This window comes from Aquarana catesbeiana, linkage group LG01, assembly GCF_042186555.1.
Source record: "Aquarana catesbeiana isolate 2022-GZ linkage group LG01, ASM4218655v1, whole genome shotgun sequence".
Lineage (NCBI taxonomy): Eukaryota > Metazoa > Chordata > Amphibia > Anura > Ranidae > Aquarana > Aquarana catesbeiana.
In genome coordinates this window covers 188,032,160-188,058,130 of record NC_133324.1, presented here as the reverse complement: position 1 = coordinate 188,058,130, position 25,971 = coordinate 188,032,160, and the positions used below count along the sequence as shown (strand labels likewise).

The window sequence follows — 25,971 nt, the reverse complement described above, 5'->3', positions numbered from 1 at the left end:
TTTTTTTAACACTGAGTAACGAAGTACGCACTGATTCAAACTACCAATACCTATCGCCTAGGATGAGTAGGTAGAGAGGTGGTTTGGGAGGTGGGGGGGTTAGGGAGTTGGGTGAGGGCAAGGTGGGGGGGGGCTGGGGGAGAAGTGAGGGCAGGGTGGGGGTGGAGTAGGGAAATAAGTGAGGGCAGAGTGTGTGGGCGGGGACAGAATTCATCCTAGTCCCAGGGGCGGGGATTGGAACAAGGTTCTGCTACAGCGGGAGACCCGCTGGATTGCGGACCTTGCTGCCACCTCGCCCCCGGGACTTAATGAACAATTTAGCTATAGACCCTTTTTGGAGGGTTTTTCATCTGGGGGCTGTGAGAAGGAATAGCTCCCTTGCGATTTTTTTATACGCACACAAATTCTTTCTTGTTTTCCCCATTTTTTCCTTTTAATAATTTATATATATATTTTTTTTTGTAAACTTATTTTGATGTATCCTATGTCTGTATATTATTGGTTAATTTTTACCCACATATTCCTCTATTGAGGAATTTTTTGGAATCTCCCGGCCATACCCCGGTGTGGGCATCTGTCAATCCTTAGATCTGCTGACTCGTTTTTGTCCTGCCCGGCGCGGGTAGGCCTCCCATCAATACGTTGGTGGGGGGCCTTCTTTCTGGCGGTCGCCCGGGATGGTGTCTGATGGGCAACAATGTATGGCCCGGTGATACCTTCCACCTGGCCGCTTTCCCGCGTCGGTGGGCTGTTGCTGCAGGACCTTCTTCACAGACCCGTCTGTGGGGGGGCCCTGCAGCTCCGGTCCAGGGTCTTGTTTTTCAGGCACTTGTGGTGGTGTCGCTGTTTGAGGGGATGTGTGCATTGATGTATGATTTATTTTTATTATTTGTGGCTTTATCATTATTCTCTGTGTTTCGGCCGCTATGACACTTGCTAATCTGCACCAAACAGCCAGTCCCGGTGATTGGTTTCTGGCTGTGTATTCAGGAGCAGTTCCTTTACATTCTTAATACCCGCCCCTGTATTGTGATGACATGCGCCGTGGAGAGCGACAGCGCTTTGTGGCCGCTCCCACGGCAGGCGATTGCTGACTCTCCGTACCAGTAAGTGTAACTGGTCATTTTCTCGAGTCGTCTTCCAGGACGGCACCCTGAGAGAAGAGCAAGTAGCTCAGGCCTACCTTAGGGCAGGACAACCGCTTGCAGGACCTTTCTGCCGAAGGCCAGGTCCTGGGGTGACAGAAGTTCCACTCTGTAATGTTTCAGGAACGTGTTCTGGCTTGACCACGTTGCTGCCTTACAAATTTGATCTACCGATGCTCCGGCTCTTTCTGCCCAAGAGGTTGCCAGAGACCTTGTAGAGTGAGCTTTAAGATTAGTTGGAGCCATCTGACCTGAATGCTCATAAGCTATGGCAATAGCCTGTCTAATCCATCTAGCAATGGTCCTTCTAGAGGCCTGTTCGCCTCTTCGAACTCCACAAAAACTGACCAACAGATGCTGAGTTTTCCTAAACTCTTAAACCTTTTCTAGGTAAAGCAACAGACATCTCCTGACATCTAACGTATGGAAGGCCCTTTCCTTCTCATTCTGTGGCTTGAGACAGAAGGAGGGTAAAATAATCTCCTGTGACCTATGGAAGCATGAAGCCACCTTGGGAAGGTACAAAGGGTCCTGCCTGAGAATAATTCTGTCTTCTAACAGGCGGAAAAAGGGCTCCTTCATAGAAAGAGCATGCAAATCGCCCACCCTTCTGGCTGTAGTAACAGCCAGAAGGAAGGCGGATTTAAAAGAAATCAGCCTAACTGAAGATTGAGCCAAGGGCTCAAAAGGTGCCCTGTTCAGGGCTTCCAAGACTAAAGATAAATCCCATGGTGGAAATTCCTTTATTTGCACCGGGGAAAGTCTCTCTCTAGCCGACAGGAATCTCTTAATTAAAGGATCTAGAGCTAATTTAACATCCAGAAAACTAGACAAAGCCGCCACCTGAACCTTCAGAGTTTTGGTGGCTAAACCTCTGTCTACTCCCTCCTGTAGGAAGTCTAAGATAACTGGAATTTCTTTCTGGGGAACTTTTCTCGCTTCACACCAACGGGAGAAAGCCCCCCCAGACCCTAGCATAAATGCGCCTTGTTACCGGCTTTCTACTCAGTAACAGGGTGTCAATCACCTTCTCTGAACACCCCTTGTTGCGCAGGCACTCCCTTTCAACAGCCAGGCTGTCAACCTGAAGAAACCGGGGTTCAGATGGTAAAGAGGGCCTTGAAGCAGAAGATCCTGACGTTCTGGAAGCTGAACCAGAGGTAAAACCGCCCAGTTCCACAACGTGGGAAACCAGGACCTTTTGGGCCACCAGGGGGCAATCAAGATCAAATTGCCCCTGGCCCGACTCAGTCTTTGAAGGATTCTTGGAATCAGAGCTAAGGGAGGAAAAGCATAAGCCAGACTGAAATCCCATTCCTGAGCCAATGCATCCACCCTCTAGGACCCCCGTTCCCTGCAGAGGGAAAAGTATCTCTTGACCCTCCTGTTTTCCCTGCAGGCAAAGAGATCTATCTCCGGTGTACCTAGCCGTTAACAGACCATGGTGAAAACTTCGGGGTTCAGCTCCCATTCTCCCTGTTGAACTGTCTGACGACTGAGGAAGTCTGCCTTTATGTTGAAAACTCCCCCTATGTTTACCACGGAAATGGACGGTATCCTTTGCTCTGCCCATTCTAGAATCTCCTGTGTCAAACTCATTAGGGAAAGCAACCGTGTACCCCCCTGATGGTTCAGAAAGGCCACTGTCGTGGAATTGTCGGAGACGATCTGAACTTCTCTCCCCCTGATCCTGCTCTCGAAGGCTATTAGAGCCTCCCTGACAACTAACAATTCCTGGAAATTGGAAGATGCAGTTCTCTGTCGTGTGTCCCACACACCCTGAGCTTGCAGTTCTTCTAGATGGGCCCCCATCCCCATGAGCTTGCATCGGTCGTTATTCTGACCAGCTGGAGCTGGAACCAAAGATGACCTGCCCCCAACCTTTGGGGATTGAGCCACCAAAGTAGGGAATTTCTTATTCCTTGAGGGATGGCAACCAGAGTATCCAGGGATTCCTTTTTTCCATCCCATGAGGATAGAAGAAAGTTTTGCAGGGGTCTTCAGTGGAGCTGGGCCCAAGGTACTGCCGGAATACACGAAGTCATGAGACCTAGAACCCTCATGATCACTCTTCTGGACACTACCTTCTGGTGCCGGATTGAAGACACTGAAGCCATCAGTGCTTCTATTTTCTCCTGCGGAAGGATCAGTTTCTGCCCTACCGAGTCCACCCACAGACCCAGGTAGAGTTTGGTCTGAGAAGGAATCAGAGAGGATTTCTCCTGACTTACCAACCATCCCAGGGACTCCAAGGTGGATATTACCCTGTCCAGATCCCGGAGAAGGGATTCCCTGGAAAGGTTGTAGACCAACAGGTCATCTAAATATGGTATCAGGGAAATCCCCTGAAGGTGCAGGTAGGAGATGACCTCTGCAAGGATCTTTGTAAATACCCTTGGACTGGCCCCCAGTCCAAAGGGTAGAGCCTGGAACTGCCAGTGCTGTGTACCCAGATCCGTGCGGATAGCAAAGCGAAGGAATACCTGGTGCTGCGGTAGAATAGGAATATGCAGATATGCATCCTTCAGGTCTATGGTAGCCATGAAAACCTCCTTTAACAGAAGTTTTCTGACCGTGTAGACCGATTCCATGCGAAATCTCTTGTATCGCAGGAAGGTATTTAATTTCTTTAGATTCAGGATTAACCTGAATTTCCCGGACGGTTTGGGAACAACAAAGACGTGGGAATAAAAACCCCTTCCTTGCTGATCCGCCGGCACTGGGATAATGACTCTCTGACTCGCCAACTGCTCGATATTTTCCATGAGTCCTATGGCTTTTGATCTTTCTCTGGGTGGAAAGGTCAGTAAAAATTTCTGCGGGGGCCTGGAAGCAAACTCTAGCCCGTAGCCCTCTCGTATCCACTGAAGGACCAGAGGGCTCCGAGCTACCTGCTCCCACTGAGGGATAAATTGTGCCAGCCTCCCTCCCACCTTGGTGCTGGCGTCACTTAGGATCCTTGTCTGCGACCTTAGGGCTGGAGAAAAGGAGAGCTCCCTTCTGTTTGGCTTTTCCAACACCCCATTTCTTTCCTTCCTTACGGTCCTTAAACCAGTTGTTAACCTGGGGGCCTCGAAAAAATCTCTTGGCCTTTTTAGGTTTAACCGGAAATTTCTTTCCCTTCTCCGTAGATCTGGAGAGGGTCTGGTACCAAACAGGAGAGACCCTTCAAAAGGAAGGCCGCATAACTGTCTTAGAGGTATGATCCCCATCCCAGGTCTTAACCCATATGGCTCTTCTGGCAGAATTGAGAAGCGCTGCTGTTTTAGCTGAAGTCCGTACTGACTCCACTGCAGCATCTGCAAGAAAGGCTACCGCCTTACCAATTACCTCCAGGGAATCCAAAAGATCTTTGGACTTGGAAGTACTCGCCACATGATCAGTCAGTTTATTAAGCCACATGTTAGTATTCCTAGCTATACACGCTGAAGCTAAAGCCGGACTTAAAGTAGCCGCATTGGCCTCCCAGGCCCTGCGTAAAAGGGTCTCTGACCTACGGTCCATTTGGTCCCGAATGTTACCTGCGTCTTCCAAAGACAGGTCAGATTGTTTAGACACCTGGGCCAGAGATGCATCTAGTTTGGGAAGTTTAAAAAACTTCTCCTGCTCCTCTTCCTTAAACGGACACCTGCGTTTCCAGGTTTTAAACTTCTGAAGTTTATTTTCTGGCTCCTTCCATTCTCTTAAAACAATGTCTTTCAGAGACTGGTGGATAGGTAACACTTTAGACTGAGCCTTAGACAACCCCTGATACAACCTATCCTGTACAGAAGTCTGTGCCTCTGGCTCCTGGATCTCCTCAGAAGCATAAATAGCCCCTAGGAGGCCCTCCATATCGTCTGTCGAGAAGATATGTCGGCCTGGCCTGGAGTGTTCCTCTTCCTCCTAGCTATCTCCTGCGTCTTCCCCTTCTTCAAAGAGACTTCGGCAGGGACCTTCCACTTCCTCTGCCTCCGCCTCCGAATCCTGAGAAGATGGCGGTTTCTGCGGAACAGTGCTCACCTGTCTAATATTAGAAAAAGCACTTTCCTGGGAGGATGAGCCTTCTCTGCTATCCTGCCTAGCATTGAGGCTAGCCTGAAAGGCTTTAAGTGTGGACAGCATTTCAGATTGTATTGAGAGAAAATCCCTCATAACCTCTGAAGTCTCCTTCCCTGACAATTTATGAATGCATTTATAACAGAACGGCTTGGTATGCTCTGCAGCTAATTTATCATTGCAGTACCCACACCTCTTGGTATGGGAAGGATTTTTGGGTCTCGATCTACTGGCAACACTCTGGGTTTCTGTGTCTGCAAAACAAGAAGCCCATTTAGTTAGTAAAAATTAACAGAGATCTCTTATGAGGGAAAGGCTAGAGGGCCACCCCCTCCCTTATCTCCTCCAGCCTGATAGACTCACCCCCGGTGGCCTCCACAACAGCTGTAAACTCCTCCTGCTCCATTACAGTAAGTGAGTAGTGGACGCCTGCTCCTTGCCTGATGCTGCCTCTGCCGCCCGGAACTACTCCCCTCTTAACCGCTGGTACCTGTAGTTCTAGCCGGCTGCTGGCTCCTCATGGCGTTCCGAACGCTGCCGCCATCTTGCCGAGGCCGCCTCCTCCTCTGTGGGACAGTGTGCTCTAGTGTCCGGGCCGCCGTGACGTCATTTCCTCCCAGAAATGACCACCGCAAAATGGCGCCGAACATACACACAGCCGCCGGCGTTGAGGCGGCCAGGAGACCCAACACAGACCTGCAACAGCAGAAAAACAGGCAGATGTGGCAAATCCTCTCTTAAAACCATGAGGTAAGGAGAGGGGGGAGCAGGAACATGGTCCCTGGAGTTCTGGAGACTCACAGTGCCCAGGGTCCTCCAGTTCTCATGGGGAGCTCTTCATTGCCCCCCTGAGAAAATAGGGGAAACGAACCCCCCGGGAAGGGCAAGCCCTACCAGACCCAAAGGTTTTCCAAAAACCTGCAGTCTGGCGCGAAAAAAAAAAACAAACTGTTTCGCTGTGGGGAAACAATCAAAAACTGAGGAGTGCAGGGAGGGGCGGGGTTTTTAACCTCTTTCTTGATTGTGTTTCCTGTCAGGAGGACCAGTCATCTCTCAGGGTGCCGTCCTGGAAGACGACTCGAGAAAGCTCAATTACCCAGGAAGTAGCAGGGAAACGGCTCGGAATTTGTTATATATAAACGGGGCACAATTTAATTTTAATAATATATACGTTTGTTAAACAGAGTGGGGACGGGTTGTGACACGGTTAAATGAAATTAGGTTTAAGATGGGGTGTGTTTATAGTAAATCTTCTTTTGATTGTAGGGAGGGAGGGAGGGTTGATGGGGTAGGGGTGTGTTGTGGAAGGGTAGGTGGGTATGGGTCGGCCATTAAAAAAGCCCTGGGGGGTAAACTAGAATGGTATGGGAAGGGTGGGGGGGGGGTAAAGGGTATGGAAGAATTAGAACACAATATAGGGTATTAAGTGGTACACTAAATGGTAAGATAATGTATGGCACACTGGATTATATAATGGCACACAGGATACAGATAAATATGGGTATAATATTAATGTTTGTAGTTTGGTAATTGGTATGTTGGACAAATATTGGGACACGAATGTTAAAGAATTTTCTTGTGTTAATTGGGGTTATTATTTTCTGAATACGGAGGAGCAATCCCATACCTGGGTAAATATGGTATAAGGAGAAATGGTGATGGTTAGAATTGGGAATTTAATATGGTATGGAGTCCTACAAGATTATTAAGTTTAGATGGGATTCTCTCCTCAAAGGTATAAAGGGTTAGCTTCTGGTCTTTTTTTTCTCTTCTTTTTTTTTTTTTTTTTGATAGCCTCACCCCAGAATAACTAATGGGATTAAATATTGGTTCATGGAATGTCCGGGGGTTGGGTACTCCTGCCAAAAGAGCACTGGTATTTGATATGTTAGACACTTTTAAAGTGGGTATTGCCTGTTTGCAGGAGACGCACCTGACCAGGGACACTAAAACTCAAATAAGAAATAAAAAATACCGGTGTCAGTTCCATGCGGTACACACCTCTTATTTTAGGGGTGTGTCGGTGTTAATTGGGAGAGAGGTAGTGTTCACCTGCAGACAGTGTAATATAGATGCTGGGGGTCGGTATATTTTTTTACACTGCATAATAGGGAACCAGGAATATACACTAGCAAACATTTATATCCCTCCACCTTTTAAATTAGAAGTTTTATATTGTTTACTGGAGTTTATAGTAGATAAACCGAATATTCCAATCATCGCAGTTGGGGATTTTAATGTTGTAATAAATAAAAAAAAAGTTGCTGTGTTCGCCTCTAAATACCTCAGGAAGGCAGGAGCGGTAAGCGGCCTCTTCCTCACTGGCCAGACACACCCCCTGTTGTCAGCTGAAATTGTGTCAATGGTTGTTAAGGATGGGGCAGCGCCAAAATATGCTCCATGACATACTGTCAGAGACAACTTATTAGCTTCTCACCACATAAATTAAGCCTTCCATGTATGATGGGGTTCACCTTCCTGGAAGTTGACTTTCTAGCCTTGAGGAGGGTAGGTGTTACAGAAACAGAATCATCCCTGTTTCTCAAAACTGGGGCTTCAACAGTCATGCCGCTAAAGCCAGTAAAACAGGACAGAAGATCAGACCATGCAACAACAAATGTCGCCCAAAGCTTGTCTGCCAAGAGATTTACGATGTTGGCTTACCACATTCCTATCAGCCAACTTTAACGCATTTTTAGACTTTTTATACAGAAATGTATACATTGTGTGCATCAGCAGACAGAGAACAAGTCAAGGCTTACAAAACCTTATACTAAACTTCAGCTTTAAGAAATAGCTGGAGAGCCCCATTCTTGTAGAAATCCTCCATCATGGGGTACTGGTAAACGTAATACTTTTAGGCAGTGAAAACGCTACTTCCGGGTGAGCTAAATCCGCATACTTCTTCCCGTCACCTCTCTGCCTGTGCGAGGCTGTGGCTTAGTGAGAATTAAAACAGGCCTGTAAACCCCAAGGGGAAGAGAACACCCAGCTAAAAGGAGTGTTGGCCTAAGCCAGAACACCTGTGACAGTCAACCCTATAGATGAATGCAGCTGTGCAGGACTGTAGGCATAGGCCTAGGTGATTATGTGGTGTGGTCTGGTATCCCTATGCTGTGCAGTTCAGGTGCTGCAAGATACGTGTACTACATTCCAGGGACTGAGGGTTGGTGCCAGTGCAATGTTGTTGCCACGATAGAACACCATTGATGCACCACCACTACTGCATGTCATCTCAGTGGAAACTGCCAAGAAACAATCCACTACACAGAAAACACAGTCAGGGGGGCCTGCCACAATGTTCCACTAAAACAGGTACTAACCAGTACATAGCTGCAGCACCAGCATGCCTAATCTTCACCCATCACGGCAGGTGAGCCCCGCAGGACCTTCCCTCCCCTCTAGAGGGATCACCTCCCTGGACCTGTAGAGCACTCAGTTTTAAGGTAACCAGTTACTTAGTACACCAGGGATCACTGTCCACAAGGTCCAGTACTGGCTTGTAGACATAAGGCAGTTCCCACTTTTGTATTTGGAATCCAGGTACAACCTCCTGGCCGTAGCAACTGATTCAGATATGCCCCTGGTAGGGCAGAAGTGGACCCTAAGGAATAGGCCGCATATACAGGAACAAGTCTGAGGAAGATCTTCAGAGGGACACAGGGAGTGCACATCCAGGTACTTGGAGGCACTAGCAAAAAAACTGAGGCTTAGCTGAGCTGGGAGGGGTTATACCTGGAAATTCCTGTCTGTCTTTTTTTTTTTTGGCCAGTGCCCATTCGCCTGAAGGTGTCAGCATAACCCAAGTAGTCAAGAATACAATTACAACGTCAAATCCCTTTTTGAGTGTTAGTGAACAAAGCATAAGATGAGACCAACATATTGTCATACCCGTAACGCATTATCCGCAGCATTGGTAATGAGCAGAGGTTCTCCATGAACAAAGGTTAGCCCAGCAATAGCAGTGGAATGAACATCCCTCATCTGGCTCATCAGTTTCTTTTCCTCCAAATCCCACAGGCCTATGTGACCAATGGGGCTTCCAGCTGCCATTATTGGATGTCCATCTGCAAAGCAAAAAGCAGTGTTAAAAAAAAAAAAAAAATAGTAACTGTTGAAAGGAGGGCATATTGGAACACCTATTCTATACAAACTAATATTAAGTGACTATTACACTTAAAGAGTAACTACACTTTTTTTTTTTTTTTTTATCAACAAAACACACAATCCCCTCTATGTGATCAATGTACATTGCAAAGATTTTAACAACCTTTCTTTCAGTCTCTTCTCCCCATTTATGATCTGAATTAAGAGCTCTTTGTTAGATTTTGACCATCTTATGCACTTACAGGGCTCTTATGAGGAGAGTGGCGGTGTCTGCATTCCTTTAGAAGTGATTAGTCCTTTAGGAGCATCTCACCAAAACTAAAATGTTGCAGATTATGCCTAAAATCTGACTTGCATCTTAGTGCAGACTTCTGGGAAAATCACTTAGCTGACGACACAAGCAGGAACAACTGTGTACTGAACACCTCCAGGTTGCCATATTGTACTGAATTTTATTTTTAAATTACAGTGCTGTGGATTGATTAAATTACAATATGGCTTGCATCGCAATTGTATAGGTTACATTATTTTTTTCCCTTTAAAGACCAACACCAGGATTTTTTTAATTTTTTTTTTATTAATGCTGTGTCCATATGGAGGAGCCCTCCTTCTGAGATTGTGTGCCCAATACAAGATATTTCTGTTTTCTCTTTCTGTTCATTATGAAGCTTGTGAACTGGACAGGAAGTATGAGAAAAAACAGACTGCAATAAATTGTGGTACAGAAATTTTCTACCTTTTCTACCAGAAAATATGAAAATGCACAGACACCTTCTGGGCAAGAGTATCTCTAGAACAAAGTTTTTCAACTGCTGGACTGCAGCTTGGTGTCAGGTTCCAGACTCCATCCTATTGGACCATGACTTGACAGCGTCAAGTGTTTGAGCCAACACCAGGACAGCTGGCTGGGAACTGTGTGGAGATCCACAGAGATGGTACGAAGAGGATCTCACAGATAGGTGATGCAGTGTAGAGGCCAGAGGATGCCGGGGCAGGAAGGCATTTGTGTATCCCTGTCACTGTCCAGTGTGTGGCATGGCTGACCCTTTTGTCCCTCTGTGCTTTATCCAGTGAATTTGCTACCCCTCTACACCACAAGGTTCTGCACCTCTGTATGCGTGTCACCTCTGTTCCCTTCTGTACATGTGTCTGATTTTACCAAATTAATCATGCCAAATTTGCAATCCTGTTGCTGGCAGAAACTGACCAGTGAAAGGATCACTAAGCAAGGTCAGGAGAATATAAACTTATTTTATATTGGGGAATGGATGCTTTTTGAAAAAATTCACCAGGCCCTGGTCTCACAAAGGTTGAGAACTACTGGTTTAGAACACTCCGATTTATCAGCTTCAGTCTGCTAAATTGAAAGGGACAACCACATTAAAGCTGTAGTAAACCACAGTTTTTTTTGTTTTTGTTTTAATTCGTTTTTTTTTTTAAACCTGCAAGGCAATGTCATAATGTGCTAGTAGTATATATCGTATACTAGCACATAATGTGAAACTTACCTGAAAACAAAGCCTTCCCAGCGGCGCAAAATCACTGCTGAAGGCACTTCCATCTTCACCCGGTTTTCCTTCGGGGTTCGTGGACTAAGGCTGTGTGAGTGCCCGGAGCAGCGAAGACGTCACTCCCTCGCATGCGTGTGGGAGCTGCCGTTTACGTCACAGGACTTAAAAAGCAATGGCACGGGTATGCCGTTCCATCAGAGCGCATGCAGATCGTGGGCCTGAACGGGCTGAGGGGAAGAATCCGCTGACCGGCTCCGCTGATTGGTTCCGGCTGTATCCATTCCCCACAGCGGCCACCCTGCTGCAATAAATGTACATAGGGCAGTCCGGAAGCAGTTAAACACATGCAAAAGTCCACATTCTCCAGAAATGAAAAAAAGTGCAGTCCAGTCTCTTAGTAGTGTTTTTTTTTTCCACAAAAAATTGCCTTTAATAAAGCGCTGAGCAAATACCATGTGACAAAAAAAAATTGCAACACTCCCCATTTTTTTTGGCAGAGGCCCTATAGAATAAAATGGAGGGTGTTGCAAATTGGTATTTGCACAGCGTCTTTTAAACACAATTTAAAAAAAAAACAAAAAAAAAAAAAAAACGCAAAACACTAAAAACTTAGCCCAATTTTTTGGTTTAATGTGAAAGATGATGATACGCCGAGTAAATAGATACCTATTGTCACGCTTTAAAATTGCGTCTGCTCGTGGAATGGCGGCAAACCATGGTGCGTAAAATTCTCCATAGGCGATGTTTTAAACGCCTTCACAGGTTACCAGTTTAGATTTGTGCAGGGGGTCTGGTGCTAGAATTATTACTCTCGCTCTGACATTCACGACAATACCTCCCATGTGTGGTGCGATCACCGTTTACATGCGTTACATATGTGAGTAACGTATGCATTCATATTAGCGAGTAAGCACGGTGGGACGGGGCGCTGTAAAAAGTGTTTTATTATTTGTTTTACGCTTTTTTTTTTGGATTAACTTTATTGTTATCACAAGGGATGAACAACATCCCTTGTGACAGCATGGGCTGTGATAGGTCCTCTATATGGAGAGATCTGGAGAGATCTGTTGTCTATTAGACCCCAAATCTCTCCTCTAGCCTCCAATGCAGCCGATCAGACAAACGTCTGATCAGCTACAGCTACAAAGGCGGAACAGGAAGGAAGGGATGACATAACTAGTCGCTTCCGGTTTCTGGGGTTACAGAGGGGAGAACTACGTCAGTTCCTGTCTCTCTGTTCAAGGCAGCCATCGCCGCATCGCTCCCAGGCACCACGATCGTACTGTAGAGCCCGGGAGAGGCGGCGGTGGGAGGAGGGACCCCCTTCCGCCACTCGCAGAAGTGATCGAGTGGCTAATTAGCTACTCAGATCACTTCTGCATGAAAGAGAATCGCTGGCTGAAAATATACATACTGGAATGATGCATGCATTATTGCACTACTACTTCTTTAAAGTTCCAGGGCTTGCAATGGAAGCAAATACTAAGCTTTGGTTTGGAGGTTATTGCCTTAGGAGAGTGAAAAGGTCCCTTTCGCTGAGTAGAGGTAGTAGCCAAAAGAATGGTAGACTTGGGGTTTTTCTTGTGGGGTAAAAGCACCATTATCTCAGTGACTTTCTTGATTAACCACGTCAATGCACTTTCAACCCCTTCCTGACCAGCCCAATTTTCAGCCCTCAGCGCTGTCGCACTTTAAATGACAATTACGTGGTCATGCAGCCCTGTACCCATATGAAATTTTTATCATTTTTGAGACAAAAACATCTTTCTTTTGGTAGTACTTAATCACCACCGGCTTTTTATTTTTTGGTAAACAAACAAAAAAAAGACTGAAAACTTTGAAGAGAAAAAACCCTTTTCTTAATTTCTGTGATACAATTTTGCAAATACAATAATTTTTCTTCTTCACTTATGTGGCTGCACTGATAATTGGAGCACTGATGACCAGTGCCCTGATTATTAGTGTAAATGTCCCCTGTAACTGGAAAGCCAGTTCTCAGCTTTCCATTCCTCACACTGACAGCATTGCTGAGGTAAGGAAATGCTGATAACTGTCTTTTGTTTACATGTGATCAGCTGTAATTGGACACAGCCTACATCATCAGCTCTTTACCCTGACCGTTGTACTGCACATATGACATACAGTGAGAATGGTAAAGCCCCCCCCAGCCATCAATCTGCTATAGGCCAGGCAGGAAGGTGTTAATTTATCAAGGGATTCCCCAAAAAATAGGATTTTTTATAACAGCTTACCTGTAAAATCCTTTTCTTTCGATGGACATCACGAGACACAGAGCCTCAGTAATAACTGATGGGTTATATAGGTATCACTAGGTGATTGGACACTGGCACACCCTAACCAGGAAGTTCAACTCCCTATATAATCCCTCCCCTTACAGGGATACCTCAGTTTTGTAGCAAAGCAATCTAAGTGTATTAGAAGAGGGAAGAGGGGCGGGACCTCTGGCCATCGAAAGAAAAGGATTTTACAGGTAAGTTATAAAAAATCCTATTTTCTTTCTCGAACATCACGGGACACAGAGCCTCAGTAATAACTGATGGGATGTCCCAGAGCAATGCCACCTGAGGGGAGGGGAACCACAACCAAGTAGGGTGCAATCAGACCGGAGGACCCTGTGCAGCTGCCTGCAGCACACTACGCCCAAAGGCGATATCCTCATGCCTTCTCACATCCACCTGATAAAACCTGGTGAATGTATGGACTGAAGACCAGGTTGCGGCCTTGCAGATTTGAGCCATAGAGGCCTGGTGATGCACTGCCCAAGAAGCACCAATAGCCCTTGTGGAATGTGCCTTGATCTGAAACGGAGGAATCTTCTGTTTCAAACCGTAAGCTTGAATAATCAATTGTCGAATCCATTTAGAAATGGTAGCTTTTGACGCTGCCTGTCCTCTATTGGGACCCTCTGGCAGCACAAACAAAACATCCGTTTTGTGAATTTGAGCAGTTGCTTCCAGATAGGTCTTGACTGCTCTTACTACATCCAAAGAATGTAGTGACCTTTCTTCCGAAGAACAGGGATCTGGAAAAAAGGAAGGCAGAACAATGTCTTGGTTTAGATGAAAATCTGAAACCACCTTCGGTAAAAAACTAGGATGAGGGCGCAATACCACTCTATCCTTGTGTACAATCAAATAAGGCTCTTTACAGGAAAGAGCTGCTAATTCTGATACTCTTCTAGCAGAAGAAATGGCTACCAGAAAAATTAACTTCCTTGTCAACAAGACCAAAGGAATCTGACGTATTGGTTCAAAAGGCTGTTTCTGTAAAAAAAAGGCTGAGACCTGGCCCTTGATGGTACTCAAGGCCAGCTTCATCTCTAATCTCAATTGTAGAAAATCAAGAATTCTACCTATCACATATTTTCTGGGATGCCAACCCCTGGATTCACACCAGGATACATAAGCTTTACAGACTCTATGATAAATCATTCTGGAAGCTGGCTTCCTTGCATTGATCAAGGTAGATATCACAGGACGTCAAAGCCCACGACTCTTCAGAACGTGGGTTTCAATAGCCAAACCGTCAAATTTAGCGTTTGTAAGGCAGGATGGAACACTGGACCTTGAGATAACAGGTCTGGGCGTATCGGTAGGGTCCACGGGGAACCCACCGTCATCCTTACTATTTCTGCATACCAAGTCCTTCTGGGCCAGCCGGGGGCCACCAGAAGTACTGACTTCCTTTCTTGCCTGATCCTGCGAAGGAGTCGTGGCAGTAGCAGAATAGGCGGGAATGCATAAATCAGTGAGAACCGATGCCACGGAATCACCAACGCATCCGTCCCACATGCAAGAGGATCCTTTGTCCTTGCCACAAATCTGTCTATCTTTTTGTTGAATCGGGATGCAAAGAGATCTACATCTGGAACCCCCCCATCTTTGGCATATGGCCCAAAAGACGTCGGGATGCAGAGACCATTCCCCTGGGAGTAACTGCTGGCGACTTAAATAGTCCGCCTGCCAGTTCTCTATCCCTGGAATGAAAACTGACGATATGCATGGCACATGTTTCTCTGACCAGACTAAGATCTGGTCCACCTCTCTTTGAGCAGCTCGGCTCCTGGTGCCTCCCTGATGATTGACATAAGCCACTGCTGTGGCATTGTCGGACTGGATCCTGACCGGGCAACCCTGTAGCCTAATAGTCCAGGCCTTTAGGGCTAGATATACGGCACGGATCTCCAGAATGTTGATGGCTAAGGTCCTCTCAGTCTTGGACCATACCCCTTGGACCGCAGACTGTTCCAGAACTGCTCTCCAACCCTACAGACTGGCATCTGTTGTTACCACTGTCCAGGTAACCGGTAGAAAGGATTTCCCCTTCTGCAGGTTTTCGGGTATTAGCCACCAATTGAGGCTCTGACGCACCGCATGAGACAGGTGCATCGGAAAGTCTAATGCCTGAACCTTCTTGTTCCAGGCCGACAGAACTGCTTCGAATGAAGACACCATCTTTTCCAGCAGCCTCATACAAAGGCGGACAGAAGGACCTCTTTTGGTCCTGCCTGCCAAAATCAGCTCCCTTAAAGCAGTGATCTTTGCCTGAGGTAGAAATACCTTCTCCTGGCTTGTATCTATGATCAGACCCAAATACTCCAGTCTTCTTACTGGTTTTAGGAAAGATTTTTCTAGGTTGAGGATCCAACCTAGTTGTTCCAGATACTTGACTGTGGTCCTCAAGTTCCCGTTCAAGGAGGCTACCGACCGGTCTATCAAGAGCAGGTCGTCTAGGTATGCTATGACAGCTATACCCTGAGCCCTCAATCTGGCCAGAGGAGGAGCCAAGATCTTTGTGAACGCTCGAGGTGCAGTGGCTATCCCAAAAGGCAGAGCCACAAACTGGAAATGGCGCCCTCCTATCTCGAAGCGCAGAAACTTCTGATGAGCAGGAAAAATGGGCACATGCAGATATGCATCTCTGATGTCTATCGATGCCAGAAATTCTCCTCCCTGCAGGATGGAGACTACTGTCCAAATTTATTCCATGCGGAAAAACTGAATCCTTAGGAATCTATTCAGATCCCTTAAATCCAGAATGGGTCTGACACCCCCATTTAGTTTTTGGACCGTAAAAAGGTTGGAATAGAAGCCCAATCCCTGATCCTTCGTGGGAACCATCATAATGACCTCCTGCGACAAAAGGCGCTCTAACGCTAGAAGGAGCGACTGCTTTTTCTCTGGATCTCTGGGGACACTTGATCTGAGGAAACGAGGAGAGGGAAATTTTTGGAATTCCAGCTTGTACCCTAAGGTTACCGTGGAGATTACTCATCTGTCCTGGAAGTCCTCCTGCCAGAGCTTTGAGAACTATAGCAGTCTTCCCCCCACTCGAGCGAGCGGGGGCGCCCCTTCATAAAGAGGTCTTAGTGTCTTGTCTAGTAGACTTCTTCCCCCAGGACTTCTTTTGTCCCTGGGGCTGACTCTTGTTTCTTGACCCAAACGGAGGAGGCCGTCGCAACTGCCTGGAGGCTGATGCCCCTGGCGCTGGAGAAAGAGTCCGTTTGAAAGAAGGACGCTTACTCTTCTTCTTAACAGGTAAGAGAGTGCTTTTCCCACAAGAGATCCTTTTGATATAATTATCCAAGTCTTCTCCAAACAACCTTGTACCACGAAACGGAAACCCAGCCAGCAGCTTCTTACATGGTGCTTCAGCTGACCAATTTTTCAACCATAAAATTATACGTGTATGCACCAACCCAAGTGAAAGACGAGAGGTCTGCATAATAGAATCTCTGATGGCATCAACAACAAAACATAAGGCCGCTGGAAAGTTAGCCAACCCCTGGGCCTGCTGTTCAGGTAGAACTTTGATGACCTGCTTAACATGGTCTCTTAAGTATTGGCAGACTCCAATCGCTGCTACTGCAGGTTGAGCCACTGAACCAGCTAAGGAGAAAACATCCTTCAACAGAGATTCCATCTTTTTATCCACCGGATCCCTAAGCATCTGAGCATTGTCTACAGGACAAGTCAGACTATTATTTACGGAGGAAATGGCCGCATCAATGGCCGGTATTCCCCACATTTTAATAAACTTTTCTTCCATAGGATAAAGTGTTGAAAACTTTTTCGGCGGAAAGAAACGTTTATCTGGGTGATCCCACTCAGAATAAAGGCGCTTTTCAAGTAAATTATGAACAGGAAACACGTGCTGTTTGAGGAGGTTTCAGTGACCCCAAAGAAGAAGAGGGTTCTTTAACTGATTCAGATATGGGCAACTTAAATGTGGAGCGGACCAATCCAGTAAGGATCTGCACTAAGACTTTCTCCTCTTGGGAAGCCGAAGAGGGTCCCTCTCCACCTGATTCCTCAGAAGAGGAATCATCCGTCCCATCCCGATCCTCTGAAAGGGATTCTTCTCCTTTATCCCAGAGCTCCTCTGCCTGAGGGTCTTGGGAAACAGAGGAAGGCCTAGTACGTTTTCTTCCACTGAATGAAGATGTAATCACGGCCATTAATCTTTCCTCTAATCCATTAATGGTTGAGGAAAAAACCTCCTGTGTAATGTATACAGGGGCTGAAGTGCCAGAAGCAGGTGTAGCCCCTGACCCCAACGGCTCTCCCTGGCTAGCCATCCCTGGCCCCTCGTGGGGGAGGATGCTGCAGAAAGGGGGTCCTCAGAACCTGAAGGAGATCCCCTAGAGCCTCTGGTTATTGGGGTATTTGAACCTCTTCTACCCATAGTGCAAAGCAACAAGGTGGAGGTATCACAAAATGAACACTGACTGCTGAGCGATGTAGTCTGGCTAAAGCCTTGCTACCAAATGCCCAGTCTGGTGTTTCTTTAGTTTGCTGCCTGGGAGAATGCCTGTGTCCCACCTTACATGCGACCGTCAGCTCTGTGTCCCTCCAAAGGCTTAGTGCACCTGTAAAGTGTGCCTTTAATAGCCATGCAGCCGGCCTGTGGGTGTCTGAGCACGCTGGACGCTGTGCTGATGCCCCACCCCCCCCCACTCTACCGACCCCCCCCCCCTCGTTTTTCCAAAAACCGTGCGCTTCCCGCGCGAGCCGACCCTCCGGGACAAGCATGGAGGGAAGGCTGGGGGTGGAGGAGGAAAGAGAGAGGCCAGCAGTGATGGGGCCTGCACGTGGCAGTGGCAGCGGTGATAGTGCGGTGTACAACCGCCTCACCGACCACCTGCGGCCTCCCCCTAGTCTGGGGGGAATATCCCTGAGGAGAGCCCCCCATCCCATCCTACCTGGAGTCGGCTGGAGGAGCTTGTGCAGCGTGAAAACACTGAGACAGACATCAGCATGAGAAGGTATGTGCTCTTGGCAGCCCCCCGGTGGTGACAATAGGCATAGCATGCATTTACTTTAAAGGAGAAAACCTACTAGAATTAAAAAAATTCTGTGGAATCTCCCTTACCTTATCCAGCCGCAGGGTTCTGATATACAGACCCAATCTTCACCTCTCACGGTGGGCTCAGTTTGGAAAAACCTTCAGAGACTGGGGCCCCCTACAGATAGGGGGATCCACAGTTCTGGGCCTGTAAAGCACCCAGCCAGAAATAAGGATAGAAAACCATTTTCTGATATGCGGGGTCCAGCTCTCTAAAAAGAGGAAGCGTTACAGGTAAAACCTTGTTTCTTCGGACACAAGGCCCGGGTACCATCCAATTCGGCCTAGAAAGGACACTTTGAAATGGATCCGGTTGGCCTGGCTTGCCCCAGTATAGGATATTCCCTTTGGAGCTCAGCACAGGACATCTTTACACGTCCAACACCTAAGACACTGGCGTAAAAACTGAGGTATCCCTCTAAGGGGAAGGATTATATAGGGGGTTGAACTTGCTGGTTAGGGCGTGCCAGTGTCCAATCACCTAGTGATACCTATATAACCCATCAGTTATTACTGAGGCTCTGTGTCCCGTGATGTTCGAGAAAGAAAGGCATGCAAGCAGGTTCAGCAGACAAAGCTTATTTGCCACAAAATCCTGCGTGTATGCAGAGTGATAAAATACATTCTAGAGCAGCCTTTCTGAACTGAGGCCCTGGGCGTGTGTATCTAACAAACATGTCTATACTTAACTGCACTGTGCAAAGGAGTTGTACAGAACAGACACGAACCTCCTCTTTTCGGGTCCCCCGTCGCCACTCCTGGCCCCTCCCCTCTGTCCAGTGCCCCTACGGGAAGCCGCTTCCCATGGGGGGCACTCGCGCATGCTCGCAGTCGAGCCCCACTGCTGCGTCCATTGACAATGACAGTGGGACACGGCCCCACCCTCCACTCCCCGTCACTGGCTGATTGCCAGAACTGGGAGCCAATGGTTTCCAGTACCCCAGCAAAGCCAGTGGAACCCAGAAGTGAGAAGAGAGAAGAGCTGCAGACGTGCATGGTGCTGGATCGCATGAGGGCTCGGGTAAGTAAAAGTGTGTGTGTGTGTGTGTGTGTGTGTGTGTGTGTGTGTGTGTGATGCATTAAGGTAAAAAATGTTTAGGCTTTACAACCGCTTTAAAGTGAAGGTCCGCCGAAAAAAATTATTAAAAGCCAGCAGCTACAAATACTGCAGCTGCTGACTTTTAATATATGGACACTTACCTGTCCAGGGAGCCCGCGATGTCAGCAGCCGAAGCCGATCTGTCCGTCGGCTCTCGGCTGCTGCCGCCGCCATCCTCGGTAGGGGGATAAGGAAGTGAAGCCGTGCGGCTTCACTTCCTGGTTCCCTACTGCACATGCGCGAGTCGCGCTGTGCGTCCTCTCTGGTCCCTGCTGTGTTCTGGGACCTGTGTGTCTCCCAGAATACAGCAGGGGGAGGACAGAGTAGACGCCGGAAGTGGCGTAGGTCACCGCAAGAGCTGCAGTGATCTATGCCTGGAAGTGGGAGCAAATACCTGTATTAGACAGGTATCTGCTCCCTCCCCCCCCGCTGAAAGGTGGCAAACATGACATCGGCGAGGGGGGGAGGAATCCAAAAAGTGGAAGTACCGTTTTTGGGTGGAACTCCACTTTAAGGCTGAGGGCATCAGCTGCAATTGTTCTAAGCGAACGGTGTCATCAAAGATAAGCCAATCCCACCGGGAGAACACAGTGATTATTGCTAGCAGCTATAGCGGCCTGAAGGACTTGCCTGGACAGCCTGAAGATCTTTCCTGCCAAATGACTGGTGCTTGGCCGACGGCATAGCCAGCCTGTAATGCTGGATTAAGGTAGTAAGGCATAAAAGTAGAACTATAGGTAAAACCTTTTATGTTCATTTTAGATAGCATAAGGGAGGGTTATAACTAGGTGCACTGAATGAAAATTTTGGTCCTGAAACTGAAAATGCAGGATGCACAAAAACCGAAAATACAGGTTTTAAAAAAATATTTATGTTTTTATATATAATTGAATTATATTCGACTTTTTAATTAATATCAGTTTAAATTAATATGAATTTATTGTTGACCATTATTGGCACCTTTGGTGCAAGAAAAGCTCAAGAAAAATGCAGTCTGCAATCTCTGACCATCTCTTGTATTATGTCCTCAGTCTCTAACCATCTCTGGTATCATGTCTCCAATCACTTAAACACACTGCTAATAGCATTAGCAAAATTTCCATTTGGTGCACCTCTAGCAGACATGATACAAGGGATCAATGCAACCTCACCAGTGCCTGGTGCCAGCGGCAATCTCCCGCTGTGTCACGGAGCTGGATTTGAATTTCCCAGGCTGGACTGCCGGAGTAACAATGTCCTGATTCCTGTGATACATGTCACACTGATTCAATTTCCTGGCACTGGAACAGTGTTCTGTCTATCACAGGAGGCGGGACATTGTTACTGCGGCTGACAGGACAATTCAGCTCTGTGACACAGGGAGATCACTGCTCTGTTTGAGGGAGGGAGGGAAGGACTGACTGAGCCTCCAGGATGACACCCTCGCAATGTGAGGCACCCAGGGCGGACCCGCCCTCTTTTCAGTGCCTTTTCTTCTGTTGGCCACATCCCGAAAACACCATTTTCGGATGATCTGTTTCGCGGCACCTCTAATTAAAACCCCTGTAAGATTTATTTTGGCCATCTGTGTCCCATTGCAGAGATTTTCATTCACTTCCTGTCCCATAGCCAAACAGGAAGTGAGAAGAAATCCCTGCAAATTAAGGGAATTCCTTGGGGACCACCAGGTCACCAGAACTAGTGTCCCCATTGGAAGATTTCCCTCATTTACTTTTCTGGGGGCAACCCAAAATTTGGGATTTTCTTTTACTTTCAATGATAATGGTAAACAGGACAAATAGAGAAGATGAATCTCGCCAACAGGTACACAGACAGCAATAAAAACTGACATGGGGGCTAATCAATCCCAACTCTATACAAAGCTTTAAAAAAAAAAAAAAAAAGTTTTGCCTTTAGCTATGCTTTAACCATATGACTGATCTGCAGATTTCATCTAGACTGGCTCTTTTTGTCCAGAAAGTAGTATTAGTAGTAGTAGTAGTAGTAGTAGAATGGGCAAAAATCCCTACTGGAGCTTCCAAATTCATGACTGCATAAACTTGTCCTATAGCTAAACTGAGCCATCTTCCTAGGGTTTTCTTGGATGCCATCTAACCCTCAGCAAAGAAAACAAAAAGGGTGTTCCTTTTCCTAAACTCCTTAGCAATTCCATGATAATGTAGCACATATCTAACATGTGGAACATTTCCTCCTGAATGCAAGATCGATAGGGACAGGAAGTCTGGAGAATAATATCTCCTATGCACCAAAGGGGCTTTGGAGAATCGGGTGCTAGGCAAAAACTAGTTCACACTGCATCACTGTGTTCACAATGGAAAGCATCTGTTGAGAAACCACAGCATGGGGCTCATAAAATTTAGGGGTTGCAAAATCCTCTGCAGCTTCCACTACAATTTCTGTGTCCCCTTTGCTTTTCTGCATTTCATCGTCCAACAAGTTGAGAGGGTCCATTCCCGATTTATGAACAAAGGCCAGAATCAGAAACCAAAGGTTCTAGGAATGCCAAAAGTTTTTAAAGTATTTAGACAGCGTTAGGAAAAAAAAATTGGATTTTTGACTTACCATAGAAAGAAAAGATGACTTGGCTATGCCTATGGGCAGTCCTAGGTGGTATACACCCCCCTCTCTGCTATAGGCCTTCAGTTTAGTAACAAGCAGTGTCTGAATTATTAAAACTCCTTAGAGGGATAGGTGCTGTGTCTGTCAATGAACTCAGAAAAATCCCATTTTCTCTTTCATTCATTGACAGACACAGCGCTCCATTATTTAGAACCATAGGGACGTCCCAAAGCAGTGCCAAACATGAGGGGTGGGGCAACGAAAAATCCCAAGGCTAACACAAGAGCCAACCAGGTAACAGGAGCTCAACACAGAACAAACCGGAGCCCAACCTGAACAATACCCCTTCAAGAGGGAATAGACCCTCTAAATAGCAGCCTGCAAAACCTTGCGGCCAAAAGAGGCATCCGCAGATGGCAACACATCCACTTCGTAGAACGTTGTGCAAGTGTACACCGATGACCAAGTGGCTGCCAAGAGCACTAAGCGCCTGAGAAGAATGCCATGTAACAGGGAAAGCAGGAACCTGATCCCTGACAGAATAGGCCAGAGTCGCAGAAGACGCAGATAGCCCCTTTCTTGGCTCGTCCGTGATCACAGTGAGTCTTATCTCCAAAAAGACTCCGAATCCCCCAAACCACATCCAGGGCAGATAAGGCAAATTCCTTAGGATTCCAGGGACACAAGGAAGGCAACACAATGTCCTTATTCAAAAGGGAAATCCGAGGAAGGAATGATGGAAAAGGGCGAAGAACCACCTTAACCTTGTGTAACTCCGGTTAAGGTGTACAACAAGATAACGTCACCATTTTGGACACCCTGCGAGCAGAGGTGATAGCCACCAAGAGGTCATCTTCCTAGACAAAGTAAGTAGTGGAATCTCCTGAATATATTGAAAGAGGCTTCTGTAGAACCAAAATCACCAAGTCCACATCCCACAGCCTTAGAACATACCGCACCGGTGGAACCCGACGTCGAACCCCTTGAATAAAAAAGGTACGCACCAGGGATGCTGAAGAAGACCACTCAGGCTGACACCTGATCCTTGAATGTACTCGAGGCCCATTTTTGCTCAACCCCCCCGTGAAGGGAGGCTGGAATCAGAGCCACCAAGAAAAACAAGGATGAATGCCCGGTGACTCACACCAGGATATATGTGCTTTCCACATCTCAGAGGTAGACTCCCTAGCCATCGGCAGCGTTGGAACTGCAGCACTGGGCTCATCACAGCCAGGCCGTTAAAACCAGCGACTCTAAAGCAGTATGGAAGAATGGCCCTTGGACCAGTAGATCCTCCCTGAGAGGCAATCGTCAAGGACCATCGGTGACCAGGCGCACTCAGACCGACGGGACCCATCCGGAGCCAATAGAATGACCGGAATCCCCACGCCCGTGATCCTACACAAAAGCCACAGCAGAAGCTGGAGAAGAGGAAAGGCGTAGAGCAAACGTTACCGGCCCCATGGGCCACCAGAGCGATTGAGGTGCCCAACCAGAGGATCCCGTGACCTTGCCAGAAACCTTCGTACTGTTCTGTTGAGCCAGGACGCAAACAGATCTACCTCAGGAGTGCCTCATTGGAGACATATCCGATGAAAAACAGCTGTTAAGGGTCCACCCTGTGGTCCAACCCTAGCCGACTCAAGCATCCGCCTGTCAGTTTTCCTCTCCTGGAATGTGCACGTCGGAGAGGGCCGGAATGAGACATTCTGCCCACCAGAGGATACTGGCAACTGCCAGGGCTGCCAACACCCTATTTGGCCCGCCCTGGTGATTGACATAAGCCACCGCCGTTGCACTGTCAGACTGGATCCGTATCGGGAGCCCCCGAAGTCGATCCGTCCATGATCCAGACATAGTCTGATCGCTAGAAGTTCCAGGATATTGCTCGGTAGTCCAGATTCCACCAGTGTCCAACGACCCTGAGCAGAGCTCAGTCCCGCGACACCTCCCCATCCAGACAGACTGGCATTGGTGGTCACCCTGTTCAATACAAGGGGAGAACGGATTTACCCCGCTGAAGAACCGGAGAGCAAAGCCACCAGACCAGGGAACCTCTGGTTTCCTGGCTCAGCCGAATCTGACTGTCCAGAGACTTTGGGCACTTGTCCCATAATGCCAGGATCTCCCCGAGGGAGCTTGTATGGAACTGTGCAAATGGAATTGTCTCAAAAAGGTAGATACCATCAGACCCAACACCCACATGCAGGTCCACAGGGAGACCCACCTGCCAGACAACAGTAAATGAAAACACAGCGTGCAACATCTGGAGTTCGTCCAGGGGAATTAACAGATAATCCAATGTTCTGGAAGGGGCCAAAGCAGACTTCAGATAGTATAGAAGCCAACTGCAATCTGTCAAGGTCTGTATAGGAGCTACATTGCCCCTCGGGGCAGTCGAGGACTCGCAGAAGATCGTCCAGGCAACCCAGAACTGCAAACCCCCACCGAAGTAGCCACGCCAGATCCAAGGCCGACACCTCATGAACACCTGAGGAGAAGTAGCAAGACCAAAGGGCTGATAATTGCTCAGCACCCACGGCAAAATGGAGGAAGCGCTGGGTCGGGCACATAGTGGAATGCGTAGGTAAGCATTCGTGATGTCGATAGAAGCCAGAAAGTCCCCACGATGAAGGGGTGCCACCACCGTGCGGACGGACTCCATCCTGACGCACATTGGAAGCACATAAAAAAAAAATATGTTTGGGGAACAAGGCCGGAAAACGTCATCCAGTGTAGCCCTCCACAACACATGTCCAAGCACAACTGCAGAAACAGAGTTCAGCAACCACGGGAACTGCGGCCAAGAGGCATAGCAGACAAACTGCAGCACCTAGACCAACAGGTCCGCCGATGCAGCAAAGGCAGGGGGATTCTGTTCCCCCTCTAGGTATGTCTAGGTATATCTTTAGAAGCCAGAAATTCCTCTATTGGAATCATGGTTGCCTTGAGCAGCCTAGAGACAGGGGGGTCCACTACTGGTGGAATAGTTCACTTCTGAAGAAGGGACTCCTCAGAATGCTTTCGCCCCGCGCAAGACGGCTTATGGGTGCCAAAAGGGAACCGGCCCTCCGCCGCAGCCACCGCTGCATCCCCCATCTTGAAAATTTCCCGCACAGATGTAAGAAGTGTGACAACTAGAGCCTTTTCATGCAGCACTGCAGTTGTGGAGGTATCATCCTCACTCCCTGACAGGACAGGGAGCGTGGCCACCAACCTCACAAGGTGGGCCACGTCCGTGGCAGCAGAGCCAGATATAGGATCGTTCGAGACAGACTAGGTAGGGGAGGGTGGGGGTGCCATTTACTAGGCCGAGGCCCCGCACAGGGGGGCGCTGACAGAGGACCCTCACAGGAGGGCGCCGTCAGAGGCCGCCCACACAAGGCAACACTGAGCCCCCTCACAGGAGGCCCAGGGCAAGGCTCCACACAGGGAGCACCAGGAGCACCCACGCCGGGCCCACCTAATGGACCCCCAAAAGGAGATCGCCCTCAGAGCCTAGCAGGCTGCAAAAGCTGCGGCCTAAATTTTCGGCCACAGGGGGACTGGACCGATCCGCTGAACGGAGGGCAGACCCCCAAAAACTAAAAGCATCGGCCTCTGCCGCCCGCTCACCCAGCAGCCGATCGGTAGGCTGCATAAATGCGGCCTAAACTGCGGGAGGGCCGCCGCAGGCAGTCCCCTCAATCGCGGACGTTCAGTCACCCGACCTCCTAGGCCCAACCACTGCAGCAGGTGGGCCCAAGGTATACCCCCCCAGTAGTAGCCCCGAGGGTGGAAAGGGGGGGGGGGGAGACACAGTGTCTTAGTGCCCAGCACGGCAGTTTATTATAGATCGAGGTAAAAAGAAAATAACGAAAACACAAAAATTCCCAGGACTAGCGATCCCAGCAGGGAACTAGGTCCTTACTCCTGACTAGGCAGAAAAAAAACTGAAGGCCTATAGCAGAGAGGGGGGTGAATACCACCTAGGACTGCCCATAGCCGTAGCCAACTCTTTTTTTCCGCCTAGTGTCCTACTCCTGTAGGGGGTGTTATAAACCTATGGTTCTGAATAACTGATCGCTGTGTCTGTCAATGAACGAAAGAGAAATCTTTTCTAGCCAGATAGGCCAGATTATGTGCTCCTAAGAGGGAGCTGGAAACG

At 47.9% G+C, this 25,971-nt stretch overlaps 1 protein-coding gene across 1 annotated transcript in view; it reads right to left on the bottom strand.

The window, feature by feature from the left end:
* The window catches only part of WDR36 (WD repeat domain 36), a 142,850-nt gene that overhangs the window by 68,528 nt on the left and 48,351 nt on the right, over positions 1-25,971 (bottom strand). Inside the window, exon 8 of the mRNA XM_073624607.1 lies at positions 9,075-9,250. Coding sequence (XP_073480708.1) covers positions 9,075-9,250 — 176 coding nt within the window. The remainder of the gene's footprint in view (positions 1-9,074; positions 9,251-25,971) is intronic.